Source organism: Salvia splendens, chromosome 12 (assembly GCF_004379255.2).
Source record: "Salvia splendens isolate huo1 chromosome 12, SspV2, whole genome shotgun sequence".
Taxonomy (NCBI): Eukaryota; Viridiplantae; Streptophyta; class Magnoliopsida; order Lamiales; family Lamiaceae; genus Salvia; species Salvia splendens.
The window spans coordinates 30,713,603-30,729,194 of NC_056043.1; the positions used below are offsets into that span (position 1 = coordinate 30,713,603).

Sequence of the window (15,592 nt, forward strand, 5' to 3'; positions counted from 1 at the left end):
ATCACAAATTCTAAAGGAGAGAAAGGAGGATGAAAATAAATATTTCTGCAATTGTGATTGACTGGACACACAATGTGACAATATGTTTCAACTACTAAAACAAGTAAAATTTAGAGGTCCGAACACATTATTACTAAATTTCAAGAGCAGTACATGCGACGACAAGGTGACAAGGAAAGGAATGCTAGGGCATCGGAGGAGTGAGGACAACAATTGAGACGACAACATGAGGTGGGGGAGGGAAAGCACAGAGGGAATAATCCCCACATGTTAATTTTCATCTGAAAATATATTTATACGAGTAATATTTAATAAAATAAAAAGTACGTTCAATATTAGAGAAAAAAATTCAAAGGTTAAATTTTAAATTAATAGAGAGTGAATTATTTTATGGCCAACCATAATATAATTAAATAAGAAAATTGTTTTTCAAAACTAAACAAGTAACATAACCTAGACAGAGGGCTCCAACTATTTGGGCCCGAGACTATCCACCACATCAAGCTTAAAGCCCATAAAATTTTATCGAAAAAATGTTTTAAAAATAAACGGGAAAGAAACATTTTTGCCGCTCTTGCTCTGTTGCAGAAGTCTTATCTTCTTCACTCTCTGCATTTTTTTTTGCTGAAAACCTCAAAAATGGCGCTGTCTATTGGTGTATTCTCAACTTTCCTGCCTCGAGAAACGGTGGCGTTTGGAAAATCGTCTTCTCCTCTCTCCCTCAAGCTAGCTCCTGCTAACCTGCGCGTTTCGCGCTCGGTTTCCATAACCGCCGCTGCCAAGCCGGCCACGGAGACGAAGAAGCGCGAGCCTCGGGGGATAATGAAGCCGCGACGCGTGTCGCCGGATATGCAGGCGTTCCTCGGCGGTGCGACGGAGTTCCCCCGCACTCAGGTGCTCAAAGAGATTTGGGCGTATATCAAACAACACAATCTTCAGGTATATTCATAATCTGAACTGCGAAACCCTAATTTCTCGCGAGTTTGCTTCTCATATCCCAATTTCATCGAATTATGTTTGTATAACGTACGAGTGTGTGGTTAATTCGATGTTTTGGAATTCGGAGATTCTGATTTATGAATTGATGCTGATATTTTAGAATCATATCGTTTGCAGCAATTCACTGTTTATTTTGTATTGCTATTGGTGAAAATTGAAGGTATTGCAAATTTATCATTATCTGTATCAATATCGATGCTTTATTCCAAATTTCCAACTACCAGAAAATAGCTTACAAGTTACAATTGCTGCATATTAAGATCAAAATATGCTGTATTTTTTTCATTGCTCATTGAATTAATGATTGGTTGAACTACAACTACTCCATGCTACATATTTTTTGGTTTCCACTCTTCAATTGATGGATTTTGGGCATACTTGATTAGCTTCATAATGGTATAATCTCGTAGTATAACATTTCATCAAATATCAGATGAATTTATGTTTACTTCTCCTAACTACAGGATCCTGCAGACAAGAAGGTGATAGTCTGTGATGAGAAGCTCAAGAAGATCTTTGGAGGGAAGGATCGTGTCGGATTCCTTGAGATTGCCGGGTTGCTCAATCCACACTTTCTTTAAGGCAGAAGCAATCAACCCATAAGGTGTGTTTGGTTTCACATTTTGGGAGGATATTAGAGTTTTTTGTTGTTGTAAATGAAGTTTAGTACGAGTCTTTAGGACGTGCGATATCTCTGCTTTGCAACGAGATGACCCTCGAAGCTCATCTGCAAGATGAACAGTTTTGCTTTCTGGATCAACTTATAGGCTTTAGTTGACTGCAACTGCGTGCTCTCATTCTATTCTAATTTGAGTTTTGCGAGCAGTATGGTTCACACACGTTCATTGTCTCTAGTCTGCCATCTTCTCTAAGATAGAATGCTTTACTTGAGGTGGATTGATTTACTGGCCATTTTGAGGCGGGAAATTGCAGCTGTAATGAAAGATGATGACAATTTAAAAGCTCTTTTGCTCAATCTGGTAAGATGATATGCTTGATTTTGTTATTGTGCTTCTCTAATTTTTATGTTTGTGATGCTATATAATTGAAGAGGCTTTTATGAATTTATCATGTTTTGACAAATAGTTACAAAATTAAGTACCCTAAAAATGTCAATTAATCAATCACAACTACTACCTATATAACCCTACTTAAATCTTTTATTAGGTTAAACTATTTTATCAACTAAATTAAAGGAGTAATTGATTTAAAGTGTTTTAAGACAATAATGGGTTCCTAATTTCCACATGAGGGTATGGTTCCTAATTAAATTCAGAACAAAAAATTTAATGCGGAGGCTGAAATTTTAATATACTCAAAAGCAAGAGATATTGAAATTTACAAGCACCATATCCACCAGGAAATGACATGAGACATCAACCAACTATATAGACTTGCACAATGCAGCATCATTTTCTCATCCCAATTGAAATCAATTTTATAACAACATTATTCTATTTCATTCAATAAAGAAACTAATAACCAAGGAAACAAACTTATTCACAAAGCACAGAGTAGACATGCATACATTTTAAGGAACAATCTTGTAAGCTTTCACCTTATCAATCCAAGAAAGGAATGAATTCTTTGAATTTCTGAATCCAAAAAATCCATGCTCCTTTGCTCTTGTTCATTGTGTCCAATGGGACTGCATTCTCTAGTATAAGATCAACAAACCACCACTTCCCAGTATCCTCCAACTTGTTGGACAACAACCCGTTCTCCCTCACGATGTCGTCCCAAACCGGACCTTTATCCTTCATCAACTCCTGCAGTCTCACACCCTTCCCTTCCTCGAACTCCCCACACTCCACCTCAAACTGATCCGCCAACACCTTCCAGAGATGCTTCCATTTGAAAACATCCCCATTGCTCACATTAAACGCCTCATTCTTCGCGTAAGGCTCCACAGCCGCCCATATCTGATGCTCCGCAATCAAGTCTGCATCCGAGTATCCATCCCAAGCAGCCTTGCAACCGGGAAACCTCAACACTGCACCCTCATGCTTGCAGATAGCTGCATACACGCAAAGCGTCCCTACCAGATTCATCAGGGCATACGGAGAGAATCTGAATATATTCCCAGGCCGATGCACAGACCAAGTCAAGCCTGCCTTCTTCCCAACCTCCTCAAACAGAATGTCCTCTAGGGTATAATAGAAATTTGGGCAATCCAATCGTGGCAAATCCTCAGTAAGCGGTGAATCGTGAGCTTGAGTATTCCATAGCCTCTCAAATGGACCAACATAATGCTTCCTACCAGTAAACAAACAGATATGCTTCAAATTGGGGCAATTAGGGATCACAACATTCAGCACATTCTTCAACATTTTGCCATTAGCTTCACAATTCTCCTTCTCAGTGGATCTGTTAGTCCAAGTGACATAGAAAATGTTGGTGATATCAGTGAGAGAGGATAGCTTCGCTTCGACATCGTCGGAATCGGATACATCGCAGCTGATGTAGTTAATTGGGTGATCATCGTTCCAGGAGGGGCAGGGGCGCCGCGCCACCCCATAAACCTGTTGGAATCGTAATCCGGTCAACACAATTGGACCGGATCATACAAGTGACGGATTATTTAATTTTGAAATAATTAGATAATTTATAATCGATCTACGCTCCGAGTAGATGATTGTGGTATATTCATTTTCTCCAAACTAATGTCTGGTGAGTGAGAAGTAATATATTAAAATATGTCACGATATATGGAGATATGAAATTAATTAATTAATTAATTAATTAATTAATCTATTTTGGGCACGTAGACAAAACAATGTGGCAAATGAGCATAAGGAGAAAGCTTCGTAGAATGCGTGCACATTGATCGGGTCATCCAGATACATCTCTGGAATGAACAACTACGTGAGAGGTGTCTAGATATATCCGTTCAGGTTCATGCTCCATGGTTGACGTTTGTAACATTCGTAACGGCTTGTAACCCCCGGCGGTTACAATCAATCCATCATGACACACATAATGGGTGTTGACTCCATCAATTCAAATGAGAGGACTTGGCCTATAAATAGGCATGCATACTCTTGCATTCTACACACTAATTCACAAGCATACAAAGCTCTCTCCCTCTCTTGCATTGTTCTTTTGTCGAAACTCTGCTCTCACCTTTATCCAGTTTGCCGGAGCTCTGTTTATTGCGGTGCTGCTTCATCAGAGACGTAAGCCGTTTTATCTTTGGGGACGACACGCCAATTCAAGGGCACTACCGTGGCGTATCTCGTCTTGCGGAAAAAGGCCTCCTCGACTCAGCTTATTTCCACTATTTTACGGTTTATTGTTTCGAATTCTTATTTGTAATTTCGTTTTAGTTTAGTTATCTTTATTCCTTCTTTTGAGTTGTATTACGTCCGGCTAGTGTTTATCAACAAAACCTTCCACGGCCCGCCTGGAGTGTCGGCGAGCAGAAGGATCTCCGCCATGCTGTTCCCCACGATTCCGGTCATCCCCACCACCAGAGCGACGCTCTGGTAATTCGGTGGTACTTCATTTTCATCCAATTTATTCTAATTTCGACCGTTCAAATATGAGTTCTCATGAAATCGGATGCTCAATCGCAAATTAAATCGCACAAATTTTGGAAGATACGGATTGGGAATACAAATTAAATTGGCAGCTAAGCCTAGATATTTGAAGATAGAGCGATTGATAATTATTTACGTTTGCAGCGCCAATAGCTCCAGCCCACCACCAGCTCATCTTCAGTCTCGGAGAAATTGTGAGTATGTGAGGAAGAGATTATGATAGTCAAGCTTAGCTCATGGATCATTTTCATATTTGAAGAAAAGTAGGAGTAGTAGAAAACTCTGCGTGTTCAAATTTGTCTTTGTCTTTCATATTCCTTTCGTCCCGCCTAATATATGCTTCAATTTTAGAAATACTACTAGTACTAACAAAATTACTAATCTACAATTTATTAGTTTAATTAATTGCATTTGCCTGTTCATTAATCGGCGCTCCTCACCATCTAAACCTACTTATTCATTTTCCCTTTTGAATAGAATTCATCTCGCCACCTTTTGTTTCCCTCCTAGCTTTGAGAGACAAATCTCAAACCCTAGCAATTTGCTTGTTCGATGCCTCGCTTAGCCATGTCGCCGACCTCTGTGTTCTTGTCTCGTATTCGTCGCCTCCCTTCCGACCATTCTGATTGTCTGTTGCCTCCCAACGTTAATGCACTCGTGTTTTATATAGTTTTGATTTTGTTAGAGGTGGTATACTAAAAAAATACTACTCCCTCCGTTCCATAAAAATAGGTCATTTGGTATTGACCCGATTTTTAATACGTAATTGGTAAAATAAAATAGAAAAAAAAGTAATTAAAATTGTGTAATGGATATACAATGCCCCATAAATAATAAATTGTGTAATGGATATAAAAAATGGCTGTCAAAAATTAATTAATTTTATATAAAAGACAGAGATCCATGAGCTAAGCTTCTCTGTCACAATCTCTTCCCCACATATTCTTCCTACTCGCACAATTTCACGATCCAAACTCACCCACAAACTCTATTTCTCCCAGACTGAAGATGAGCTGGTGGTGGGCTGGAGCTATCGGCGCTGCAAAGGTACATAATTATCAATCGCTCAATCTTCAATTTTCTACGCCAATTTGATTTGCGTTTCCATAACCGTCATCTGCGTAATTCGATTCGTGTTTCCATATCCGTATCTTCCAAATTTGTGCGATCTGATTCCTGATTTGCGATTGAGCATCCGATTTCATGAGAACTGATATGTGTAAACGGTCAAAAATAGAAAAAATTGGATGAAAATGAAGTACCACCGAATTACCAGAGCGTCGCTCTGGTGGTGGGGGTGACCGGAATCGTGGGGAACAGCATGGCGGAGATCCTTCCGCTCGCCGACACTCCGGGCGGCCCGTGGAAGGTTTATGGGGTGGCGCGGCGCCCCCGCCCCTCCTGGAACGAGGATCACCCAATCAACTACATCAGCTGCGATGTGTCCGATTCCGACGATGTCGAAGCGAAGCTATCCCCTCTCACCGATATCACCAACATTTTCTATGTTACTTGGACCAACAGATCCACTGAGAAGGAGAATTGTGAAGCTAATGGCAAAATGTTGAGGAATGTGCTGAGTGTTGTGATCCCTAATTGCCCCAATTTGAAGCATATCTGTTTGCTGACTGGTAGGAAGCATTATGTTGGTCCATTTGAGAGGCTATGGAATACTCAAGCTCATGATCCACCGCTTACTGAGGATTTGCCTCGATTGGATTGCCCGAATTTCTATTATACCCTAGAGGACATTCTGTTTGAGGAGGTTGGGAAGAAGGCAGGCTTGACTTGGTCTGTGCATAGGCCTGGGATCATATTCGGCTTCTCTCCGTATAGCATGATGAATTTGGTTGGGACACTTTCTGTGTATGCGGCTATCTGCAAGCATGAGGGCTCAGTATTGTGGTTTCCTGGTTGCAAGGCTGCTTGGGATGGATACTCGGATTGCTCGGATGCAGACTTGATTGCGGAGCATCAGATATGGGCGGCTGTGGAGCCTTACGCAAAGAATGAGGCGTTTAATGTGAGCAATGGGGATGTTTTCAAATGGAAGCATTTCTGGAAGGCGTTGGCGGAGCAGTTCGAGGTGGAGTGTGGGGGGTACGAGGAAGGGAAGGGTGTGAAACTGCAGGAGTTGATGAAGGATAAAGGTCCGATTTGGGACGAAATCGTGAGGAAGAATGGGTTGTTGCCCAACAAGTTGGAGGATATTGGGAACTGGTGGTTTGCTGATCTTATGCTTCAGAGTGCAGTCCCATTGGACACAATGAACAAAAGCAAGGAGCATGGATTTCTTGGATTCAGAAATTCAAAGAATTCATTCCTTTCTTGGATTGATAAGGTGAAAGCTTACAAGATTGTTCCATAAATTTTGTGTACATGTCTGCTCTGTGCTTTGTGAATGAGTTTGTTTCCTTGGTTTCAATGAAACAAAATAATTTGTTTTATAAGATTGATTTCAATATGAGAAAATAATGTTTGCATTGTCGAAATTCTCATAGATGGTTGATGTCTCTCATGTCATTTCCTTGTGTATTTTGTCCTTGTAATTTCAGTATCTTTTGTTTCTTGATGAATCCTACATTTATCTATTAATTTGAACTCTGAGAAGATGTTATTTGCGGTTGGACTCTGTAATGAAGGCATTAAATCCTCTACTCTTATTTTTGACAGTCACACTTGGGTAATTCATGCATTTTTCTTCAGTTTTATTCCATTTTTTTTTATTAAAGTTCAAGTTTCTGTATTTTTGTTTAATACCCCCTCTATCTCAAGCTACTTGTATCATTTCTTTTAAGAAATTGATCACAAAATAATTTTTTGGCCAAATAGTAGTAGTACAAATAGCATGGGACTAACCGAAATTGAATGTATAATGCAAATAGTCTGGGGATTGTTTATGTGTCCGTTACTAGTCATGATTAAAAAACTCAAATGGAGAAATACTCTATCCGTCCCACCATAAGCGATAATGAAAAAGTGAACAAGGCACAGAACATAACAAAGCACAAGGCTAGTAGTAAACTCAACCATCAGTTCACTGACAGCAAAAACAATAACCATAACTGATTTCAGACCAAAAAAGAAAGAAAGAAAGAAAGAAAGAAAGAAAGAAAGTGTGCATTGAGATTACAACCCACGCTTCAAAATTAGCTATAATCCTTGTGTGCACTAATTTATCTAACACCAAACCTCTATACAACATAAACTTCTTTTTGTCAGTAATCAGTATAATACCTTTGCTTGCAATTCCTCATTGGGAAAAATCTTGTCGCCGGAACTTCCCATGGCTTCATCTGAGTTATGGGAATAGATATCAATAGGTGGAGTAGTAGAGCCAACTGCACCTTGCTTATGCTTTTGGTGATCAAGGTAAATCACAATTACAGTAATGTCATCATGAAAATGCCTCCTGATTCCCCTCTCCATCTTCTTGATATCCTTGTACCTCACTTCTCTCTTCTTAGCTGCTTCCTGAATGGCAGCTGCAACCAATCTCTTGGCTATTCCCTGCAAATTTACACCGTCAGATGTTAGTCTCTGAGAGGTTTCGTATGCAGTCTCTCTCGCGTTCAGCAAACCCCTTCGCTGGGAGTAATCGCCGACCCAAATCTCTTGGGCGCTCGACAACTCCGGTTTGTGTTTCTTGTTTTTGGTGGAATTCTGACCTTAAGGAAGGCTACCCTTAACACAGAGCATGTGAATCCTGGAAGAGTAACCAATACACCCTTTAGCAAATGAACTAAATGTGCACTCTCGTTGCTGCCTCTCACCAAAATAAGAGAAAAGATATCAAAATGGGAAGAAAAATAAATTTTGAACAGAAAAAAGGTGCTAAAATCATCTCCCATGAAATGCTCTTTTAAGCAGATCAGTAGGATTGGGTTGAAAGAAAAGCAGCCAAGAGTTCTAACTTGATACACCAGGCTGATGAATCCCATGTACCTTTAGTTAAAACCTAAATCATTTGGTCAGTTTACAATATCCCGTATCAAGATTGGGTTCAATCAAATAATTCTGAAATTGCAAGCAGCACGACCCAACTGAAGCAATCTTCGGATTGGTTGGCAATGATATCTTCACTAAACGAGTAAAATCCTCTTCAGCTGCGTTGAAAGCCCTCTTTATTACATCTGTCGACAATCCTCCTTGCTCCTTGGAAAATTCTGTTAATCACAAATCAGAATTGATTGCTAATCAAATCAAAACACTGATTCATCCACAGTTGAAACCAATTAAATACTATTCTATCAAAAGCTTCTCCTAGTTCAAATTTGAATCATTTGAAACAGACGTTCACAAGCAATAGATCAGATCAGATACCTAATTTCACAAAATCAAAGCTCAATGAATGCACAAACAAAACAAATATACGGCGAGATCTCCTTTAACAACAACATAAGAAATTAAAAAAGGCGAAAAAAGAGGGGATTAAAGAAAATCACTTTGGAGATGAAGGAAGAGGTGGTGGTTGACGAATCGAGAGGCTACGGGACCGCCGTGGCCGTCGTAAACTCCGACATAGGTGGCGGAGGGCGAGGTTTAGACTGATGCATGATATATGTCAACTAAATAAAGGCTGACGTGTTTTCAAGAAATAAGAGTGTGCATGGGTACATGCACACGCAGTTTGTGTGTTGAGAGGTTAAACGAGAGTTAGTTAGAGCGGTTAGAATTTGTTAGCCGTTGTTAGTTACAAATGCAGCTATATAAGCTCATCTCATTCCATTTTTGTAAATCATTCCGGAATTAATGCAAAGTCCCTCTTCTCTCACTCTATCTTCTCCCTCGCATAGCTCTATCTGTGTAGGTGCGATTCCGGTGGCCGTTCTTAGCTCCGGCAGCCCCAATTCTGCACCAAGTGGTATCAGACTTTCCGATCCAGCTCCTGTGATGGTAGAGACTCGCTCCGGCGACATGTGTCGCTTGGAGGAGATGCTCTCGGCCGCCTTGGCTGATTTCTCTGCGAAAGTTTCCGAATCTGATAGGAAACGTGAGGAACTTGAATCACTTCGCGATAATGCTGATAGCGCACGAGATCTAGCTATGAAGGAACTGCGTGAAGCGATCCTCGCTCTTCAACTTCAGCATAACGAGATTCTCAATCGCTTTGCATCGAATCCTAATGCCGCTACTGGAGGTCACTTCACCGGAGGTCTTCCTCACGGTCAATTCGCCGGGAATTCTCCTCAGCGTCAACCATACTTCGCTACTCGCCAATTGAAGGTCGTTTTCCTATCTTCTCCGGCGAGGATTTGGCCGGTTGTATCCTCAGATGCGATCACTTCTTCACGGTCGATCTAACTCCAGAGGAATCTAAGGTTCGCTTGGCCGTGATCAATTTTGAAGGTCGTGCACTACAATGGTTCCAAAATTGGTCCAAGTATCGGGATCGAGCTATGGCGACACCTTGGCCGTGATTTCTGTAGGCGCTTGAAGGCAGATTTGGAGATCAACTACTTGGCGATCCTATGACCGAGCTACTTGCGTTGAAACAAACAGGTTCCTTCTCTGAATATCATGACCGCTTTGAATTACTCTTAGGCCTTGTGTCTATCTCTGAATCTTATGCGGTTAGCCACTTCATCAATGGATTGAAACCTTTTGTTCAAAAAGATGTGAGAATGTTTATGCCTCAAACTCTTGTGCATGCTTATGCCTTAGCTTGTTTGCAAGATATGTCTACTACAGTAAAAGAGGGGATTACTCAGAATACTAGACTATTCAATACTTTTGATGCTAGATCCTCACACTCACACAACTCTACTCCCATGTGCCCTACTCCTATCACTCCTACTTTTAAAACTGAATGACTCCTCACTGAAGAAGAAATGGCTGATAAGAGAACTAGAGGTGTGTGTTTGGTTGTGATGAGAAGTTTGAAAGAGGTCACCGTTGTGCTAGGAAACAACTTTATTTGCTTGAGATAGATGAAGGAATGCATACTGTTGAAATTGAGACTGATCTAGTCACTGAAGAACTAGGTGACGATGAGAATCCTTTGATCTCAATTCATGCTATTAGTGGATCTTCTGCAAGAGGCTTTAGGACTATAAGAGTTACTGGAAGGATTGGAAGGAGAGCTCTTCATATTCTTATTGATTCAGGTAGCACTCACAACTTTCTTGATCTACAAACAGCCAAAAAGCTAGGCATATTACTCACTGGAGTGAACCCTGTGTATGTGGATGTGGCTGATGGAAATCGATTAGAATGAACTCTATGTGTAAAGGATTGAAATGGTCCTTGAGAGGCACCACATTTGTCACTGATGTGCTTCTTCTGCCCCTGGGCAGTTGTGATATGGTGCTAGGCATTCAATGGTTAGAAACACTTGGTGATATTCAATGGAATTTCAAAAACTTGACTATGGACTTAACCTTGAATGGCAAAAGACATATGCTTAGGGGAGGTCACAATGAGCAATTGGTACATACTGTATCAGAGAGAGAAATGTATAAAATTCTTGGCCATAGTGAAGGAATCCAGTTGTGCTGTATTCAGATGAATAGTGAGGGTCATTCTGAGCTATTTGCTGTGCAAGGCACTACTAATGAGCAGCAGCAAATCCCTCACTATATTCAAGGGTTCTTAGATGAGCATCAGTTTGTGTTTGCTGAGCCTACTACCTTGCCCCCTATGAGGTCACACAATCACAAAATCTCTTTGATCCCTGGTGCTTCCCCAGTTAATTCCAGACCTTATAAGCACTCTGCCTTATAAAAAAACATCATTGAGAAACAAGTTGTTGATCTATTACATCAAGGCTTTATGCAACCTAGCTCAAGTCCATTCTCTTCTCCAATAGTGCTAGTAAAGAAAAATGATGGAACTTGGAGAATGTGTGTTGACTATAGGAGGCTAAATAAACTCACTATTAAGGATAAGTATCTCATTCCTCTTATTGATGAGCTTCTGGAAGAACTCAGAGGTGCCATCATTTTTTCTAAAATTGATTTGAGAGCTGGTTACCATCAAATCAGAATGGAGGTTCAAGATATTCCTAAAACTGATTTCAAAACTCATGATGGCCACTATGAATTTGCTGTTATGACCTTTGGTCTCACAAATGCTCCTGCCATATTTCAGAGCTTAATGAATGATATCTTCAGGCCATTCTTAAGGAAATTTGTGCTGGTCTTTTTTGATGATATTTTGGTGTATAGCAAAGATTTAGAGTCTCACCTGCTTCACCTTAAATTAGTCTTCCAGAAACTCCATGAGAACTCCTTGTTTGCTAAAGCTAGCAAATGTGAATTTGCTAAAAATCAGATAGAATATCTGGGCCAGATAATCTCAAAAGCCGGGGTCTCTACTGATCCTAAGAAGGTGCAAGCTATGCAAGCTTGGCCTACCCCTACTGATGTCTCTAAACTGAGAGGCTTCATTGGCCTCACTGGCTACTATAGGAAATTTGTGAGGAATTATAGAATCATTTGCAAACCCCTTACTGATCTCCTTCGAAAAGATGCATTTCATTGGGATACTGAAGCTGATAAGGCTTTCTTAGCACTGAAGCAGGCCGGCCATTATTTCTCCACCTATGCTTACATTTCCTGACTTCTCTGTGCCTTTTGTTGTGGAAACTGATGCTTGCAGTTATGGAATTGGAGCTGTACTTATGCAAAATAACCATCACATTGCTTTTATAAGCAAGGCTCTTTCCCCTAAAAATAGAGGGCTATCTGTCTATGATAAAGAACTCTTGGCTATTGTGTTTGATGTAACATATTGGAGCCATTACTTGAGCAACATGCCTTTTGAAGTTAGGACTGATCACAAAATATTGAGTCATTTGATGAAGCAGAAGCTCACTACTCCAGGGCAACTCAATTGGCTCTCCAAATTGATGGCTTTTGATTTTGAGATTACCTATAAGAAGGGTGTAGAAAATGTTGTTGCTGATGCATTATCTAGAGTGCATTCATCTGAGGTGCTTTGTATGGCTATAATTACGGTTGCTACTGATCTTTACCCCTTAATTCAAGCTTTATGGGAATCTGATCCAGCACTTAAACTGGTGATCAATGAGCTTAAGCAGAATCCCACTTCTACATCCAAATTCTCTTGGCTGGGGAATCAGTTAATAAGGAAAGGCCGTTTAGTGGTGGGAAATGATGAGGCTTTGCGTTTAAGAATCATTCAGTTATTACTTATTCCATAACTCAAGCTCTGGTGGACATTCTAGTGTTCTTGCTACCTACAAGAGATTATCTTCTCTTTTCTACTGGGCTAACATGGAGAAATAGATCAGAAATTTCATACGGGAGTGTGATATTTGTCAACGTTTTAAGTATGACAATAGTGCTTCACCTGGGCTGCTTCAACCCTTACCTATCCCTGAAGCTGCCTGGTCACAAGTTAGTCTTGATTTTATTGAAAGACTTCCTCTATCTCATGGGAAATCAACCATACTAGTGGTGGTGGACAGATTGACTAAATATTCTCATTTCATGTGTCTTACTCATCCATATTCTGCTCTTACTGTAGCCCAGGCCTTCCTTGATCACGTTTTTAAGCTCCATGGACTTCCTACTATCCTCATCAGTGACAGGGACAAGGTGTTTCTCAGCCAATTTTGGTCAGACTTCTTTAAGCTGCAAGGTGTGGAGCTCCATATGTCTACTGCTTACCATCCTCAATCGGATGGCCAAACTGAGGTTGTGAATCGGTGTTTGGAAACTTATCTTCGTTGTATGTGTGGAGATCAGCCTGCCAATTGGAGTAAATGGCTTAGTCTTGCAGAATTTTGGTACAATACCTCCTTTCACACGGCAAAAGGGACCACTCCCTTTGAGGCTCTGCATGGGTATCCCTCTCCCCTTCATATTCCTTATTTCAGGGGAGATTCAACCATGCATGATGTTGATGAGAGCCTCTTAGCTAGGGAGGCTATGATGGATGTGTTAAAATTCCATCTCGGCCGCGCTCAACGCCGCATGAAGCAGCAACATGACAAGCATCGCTCGGACCGCAGCTTTAGTATTGGAGATTGGGTTTATTTGAAGCTACAACCCTACCGCCAGAACACCCTGCGTGATAGGCAATTCCACAAGCTCAGCCCACGTTTCTCTGGACCCTTCAAAGTGATAGACAAGCTCGGGGAAGTTGCGTATAAACTTGCTCTGCCGGCTGATGCCAAAATTCATCCAGTCTTCCATGTATCTCAGTTAAAGAAAAAGGTCGGGCCACTCTCTCAGCTCCACGGCACTCTTCCTATTATCGGCAACTCTACCTTCTTGGAGCCAGTCCAGATCTTGGATCGACGTTTAGTCAAGCGCGGAAACCAACCAGCAACACAGGTTGATCCATTGGGCAAACTCTTTCCCCGAGGAAGCGACGTGGGAATTTCTGCATGATATTCAAGAGAGATTTCCGCAATTCCAACCTTGAGGGCAAGGTTACTTGAGGGGGGACGTTTGATGCATGATATATGTCAACTAAATAAAGGCTAACGTGTTTTCAAGAAATAAGAGTGTGCATGGGTACATGCACACGCGGTTTGTGTGTTGAGAGGTTAAACGAGAGTTAGTTAGAGCGGTTAGAGTTTGTTAGCCGTTGTTAGTTACAAATGCAGCTATATAAGCTGATCTCATTCCATTTTTGTAAATCATTCAGGAATTAATGCAAAGTCCCTCTTCTCTCACTCTATCTTCTCCCTCGCATAGCTCTATCTGTGTAGGTGCGATTCCGGTGGCCGCTCTTAGCCCCGGCAGCCCCAATTCTGCATCATAGACCTGGCTCTGATCCTCTAGGTTAGAATTGGCCTGCACGACCGCGATCGAGAATTCTCCAGAAGCGTGGGGCTTCAATGCAGAGTGCCAGAGCAAGCCATCGCCAATTCGGCGCCGTAAACAGCAGGATCGCAACATGACCTAATGCAGTAGAAATATCTTCAACAGTAGGAGAGTTTAGAAATGGTGGGACAGGAATGGAAGAATTTGGGACTAAATGATATTTTTAAGAGAGGAGATACAGAAAGACTAAGTTTGGTATAATACACAAATTTTTTAATGAAATTTCACAATTGGATAAGTTATTTAAAAATTCCATTTTTTATAGTGGGTAAGTTTATAGTACTTTAGAGTCTAACATGATATTGATATGTATTGTCAACCTTTTATTTTTTACCACTTGTTTCAGCTAAAATATCATCTTTTCTTTTTTAATTAAACATATTTCATTTTTAATTTTTATATATTTTTCTCTATTTTAATACTTTTAATAACTCCATCAAAAATATCGTGTTATTTATCTTAAATGAAATAAATGGAGAAAAAGAAACAAAAGACTCAAGTGACTTAGACAACCCTAATATAATTTTCCTACTATAGTATAATGTAATTATAATCTCTATCCACAAAATAACGACCCATTTTGTCATTTTTTGACATCCACAATTTAAAAGCTTACTTTTTTATAAGTGGAAATTAAAATAGTACTACAAATTATATCTATATTCCACTATTTTTTTTAATAAAATTTTATTAATAAAGCCAAACAATTTTTTAAAAGTATGACATATTATACTGTAGATAATTTTTTATAGTATATTCTCTTCCACTAAATATGATACTGAAATTTTATACAATAATAATAAAAGTACCTTAAATTAAATTCATGAAATCTTATTTCATAGTACAAGTTGGTATCAAATGAGATTTCATTTTATATTTCTGTTCATACTCATATACTGAATGCCACCATTAAATTTATAATTCTACTCCATGAATAATATAGTCAAACTTATGTTCCACCTCTTATATATGTCATTACCCATATCCATATAACACGTTACGACTAAAGTAGAAAAGTTATTTAAATCTTGACTTGCATACAAAGCTAATGATGAAAATATATTTAAATTTGGGTAGACTTTGGTAAATATGTAGTGTGAATAATTGATTTCTCTTTAAAAAATTGTTTTGGATGGGGATGGACTTAGAGGCTACATGGATATGACTCAGACACATAAATATTGGATTGCAAATCTATTACTATTTGAGGATTGTAACCTAACAATGCTTGAAAAGGTCACTAAATTTGTGGATTTT

General features: G+C 39.8%; 4 protein-coding genes across 4 annotated transcripts; 2 read left to right on the top strand and 2 right to left on the bottom strand.

The window, feature by feature from the left end:
- Positions 1 to 547: 547 nt before the first annotated feature.
- Positions 548 to 2,063, top strand: LOC121758011 (protein TRI1-like). The gene is made up of 2 exons (XM_042153450.1): positions 548 to 939; positions 1,464 to 2,063. Exons 1-2 carry the CDS (start codon positions 640 to 642, stop codon positions 1,578 to 1,580), a joined length of 417 nt encoding a protein of 138 aa, XP_042009384.1. The 5' UTR covers positions 548 to 639; the 3' UTR covers positions 1,581 to 2,063.
- Positions 2,064 to 2,561: 498 nt separating this feature from the next.
- On the bottom strand, positions 2,562 to 4,713 carry LOC121758211 ((S)-8-oxocitronellyl enol synthase ISY1-like). Its single transcript, XM_042153630.1, has 3 exons — positions 4,675 to 4,713; positions 4,389 to 4,520; positions 2,562 to 3,521 (listed from the first exon to the last, which is right to left on the bottom strand). Exons 1-3 carry the CDS (start codon positions 4,711 to 4,713, stop codon positions 2,562 to 2,564), a joined length of 1,131 nt encoding a protein of 376 aa, XP_042009564.1.
- Positions 4,714 to 5,426: 713 nt separating this feature from the next.
- LOC121759028 ((S)-8-oxocitronellyl enol synthase ISY1-like) lies at positions 5,427 to 7,133 on the top strand. The gene is made up of 2 exons (XM_042154518.1): positions 5,427 to 5,585; positions 5,776 to 7,133. The coding sequence occupies exons 1-2, from the start codon at positions 5,547 to 5,549 to the stop codon at positions 6,904 to 6,906; spliced, it is 1,170 nt and encodes a 389-aa protein (XP_042010452.1). The 5' UTR covers positions 5,427 to 5,546; the 3' UTR covers positions 6,907 to 7,133.
- Positions 7,134 to 7,558: 425 nt separating this feature from the next.
- Positions 7,559 to 14,410, bottom strand: LOC121757863 (probable protein phosphatase 2C 63). Its single transcript, XM_042153332.1, has 4 exons — positions 14,259 to 14,410; positions 8,984 to 9,069; positions 8,519 to 8,704; positions 7,559 to 8,206 (listed from the first exon to the last, which is right to left on the bottom strand). Exons 1-4 carry the CDS (start codon positions 14,408 to 14,410, stop codon positions 7,764 to 7,766), a joined length of 867 nt encoding a protein of 288 aa, XP_042009266.1. The 3' UTR covers positions 7,559 to 7,763.
- Between the last annotated feature and the right edge of the window lie 1,182 nt (positions 14,411 to 15,592).

Coding starts and splice junctions, on each gene's coding strand:
- LOC121758011 (XM_042153450.1), top strand. CDS start 640: ATGGCGCTGTCTATTGGTGTATTCTCAACTTTCCTGCCTCGAGAAACG. Junction 940..1,463: donor TCAAACAACACAATCTTCAG/GTATATTCATAA, acceptor TCCTAACTACAG/GATCCTGCAGACAAGAAGGT.
- LOC121758211 (XM_042153630.1), bottom strand. CDS start 4,713: ATGAGCTGGTGGTGGGCTGGAGCTATTGGCGCTGCAAAC. Junction 4,521..4,674: donor GAGCTATTGGCGCTGCAAAC/GTAAATAATTAT, acceptor GGTCGAAATTAG/AATAAATTGGATGAAAATGA. Junction 3,522..4,388: donor CTCCAGGCGGGCCGTGGAAG/GTTTTGTTGATA, acceptor CGATTCCAACAG/GTTTATGGGGTGGCGCGGCG.
- LOC121759028 (XM_042154518.1), top strand. CDS start 5,547: ATGAGCTGGTGGTGGGCTGGAGCTATCGGCGCTGCAAAG. Junction 5,586..5,775: donor GAGCTATCGGCGCTGCAAAG/GTACATAATTAT, acceptor GGTCAAAAATAG/AAAAAATTGGATGAAAATGA.
- LOC121757863 (XM_042153332.1), bottom strand. CDS start 14,410: ATGTTGCGATCCTGCTGTTTACGGCGCCGAATTGGCGATGGCTTGCTC. Junction 8,705..8,983: donor CCTCTTCCTTCATCTCCAAA/GTGATTTTCTTT, acceptor TGTGATTAACAG/AATTTTCCAAGGAGCAAGGA. Junction 8,207..8,518: donor CAATCTTGATACGGGATATT/GTAAACTGACCA, acceptor GCCTTCCTTAAG/GTCAGAATTCCACCAAAAAC.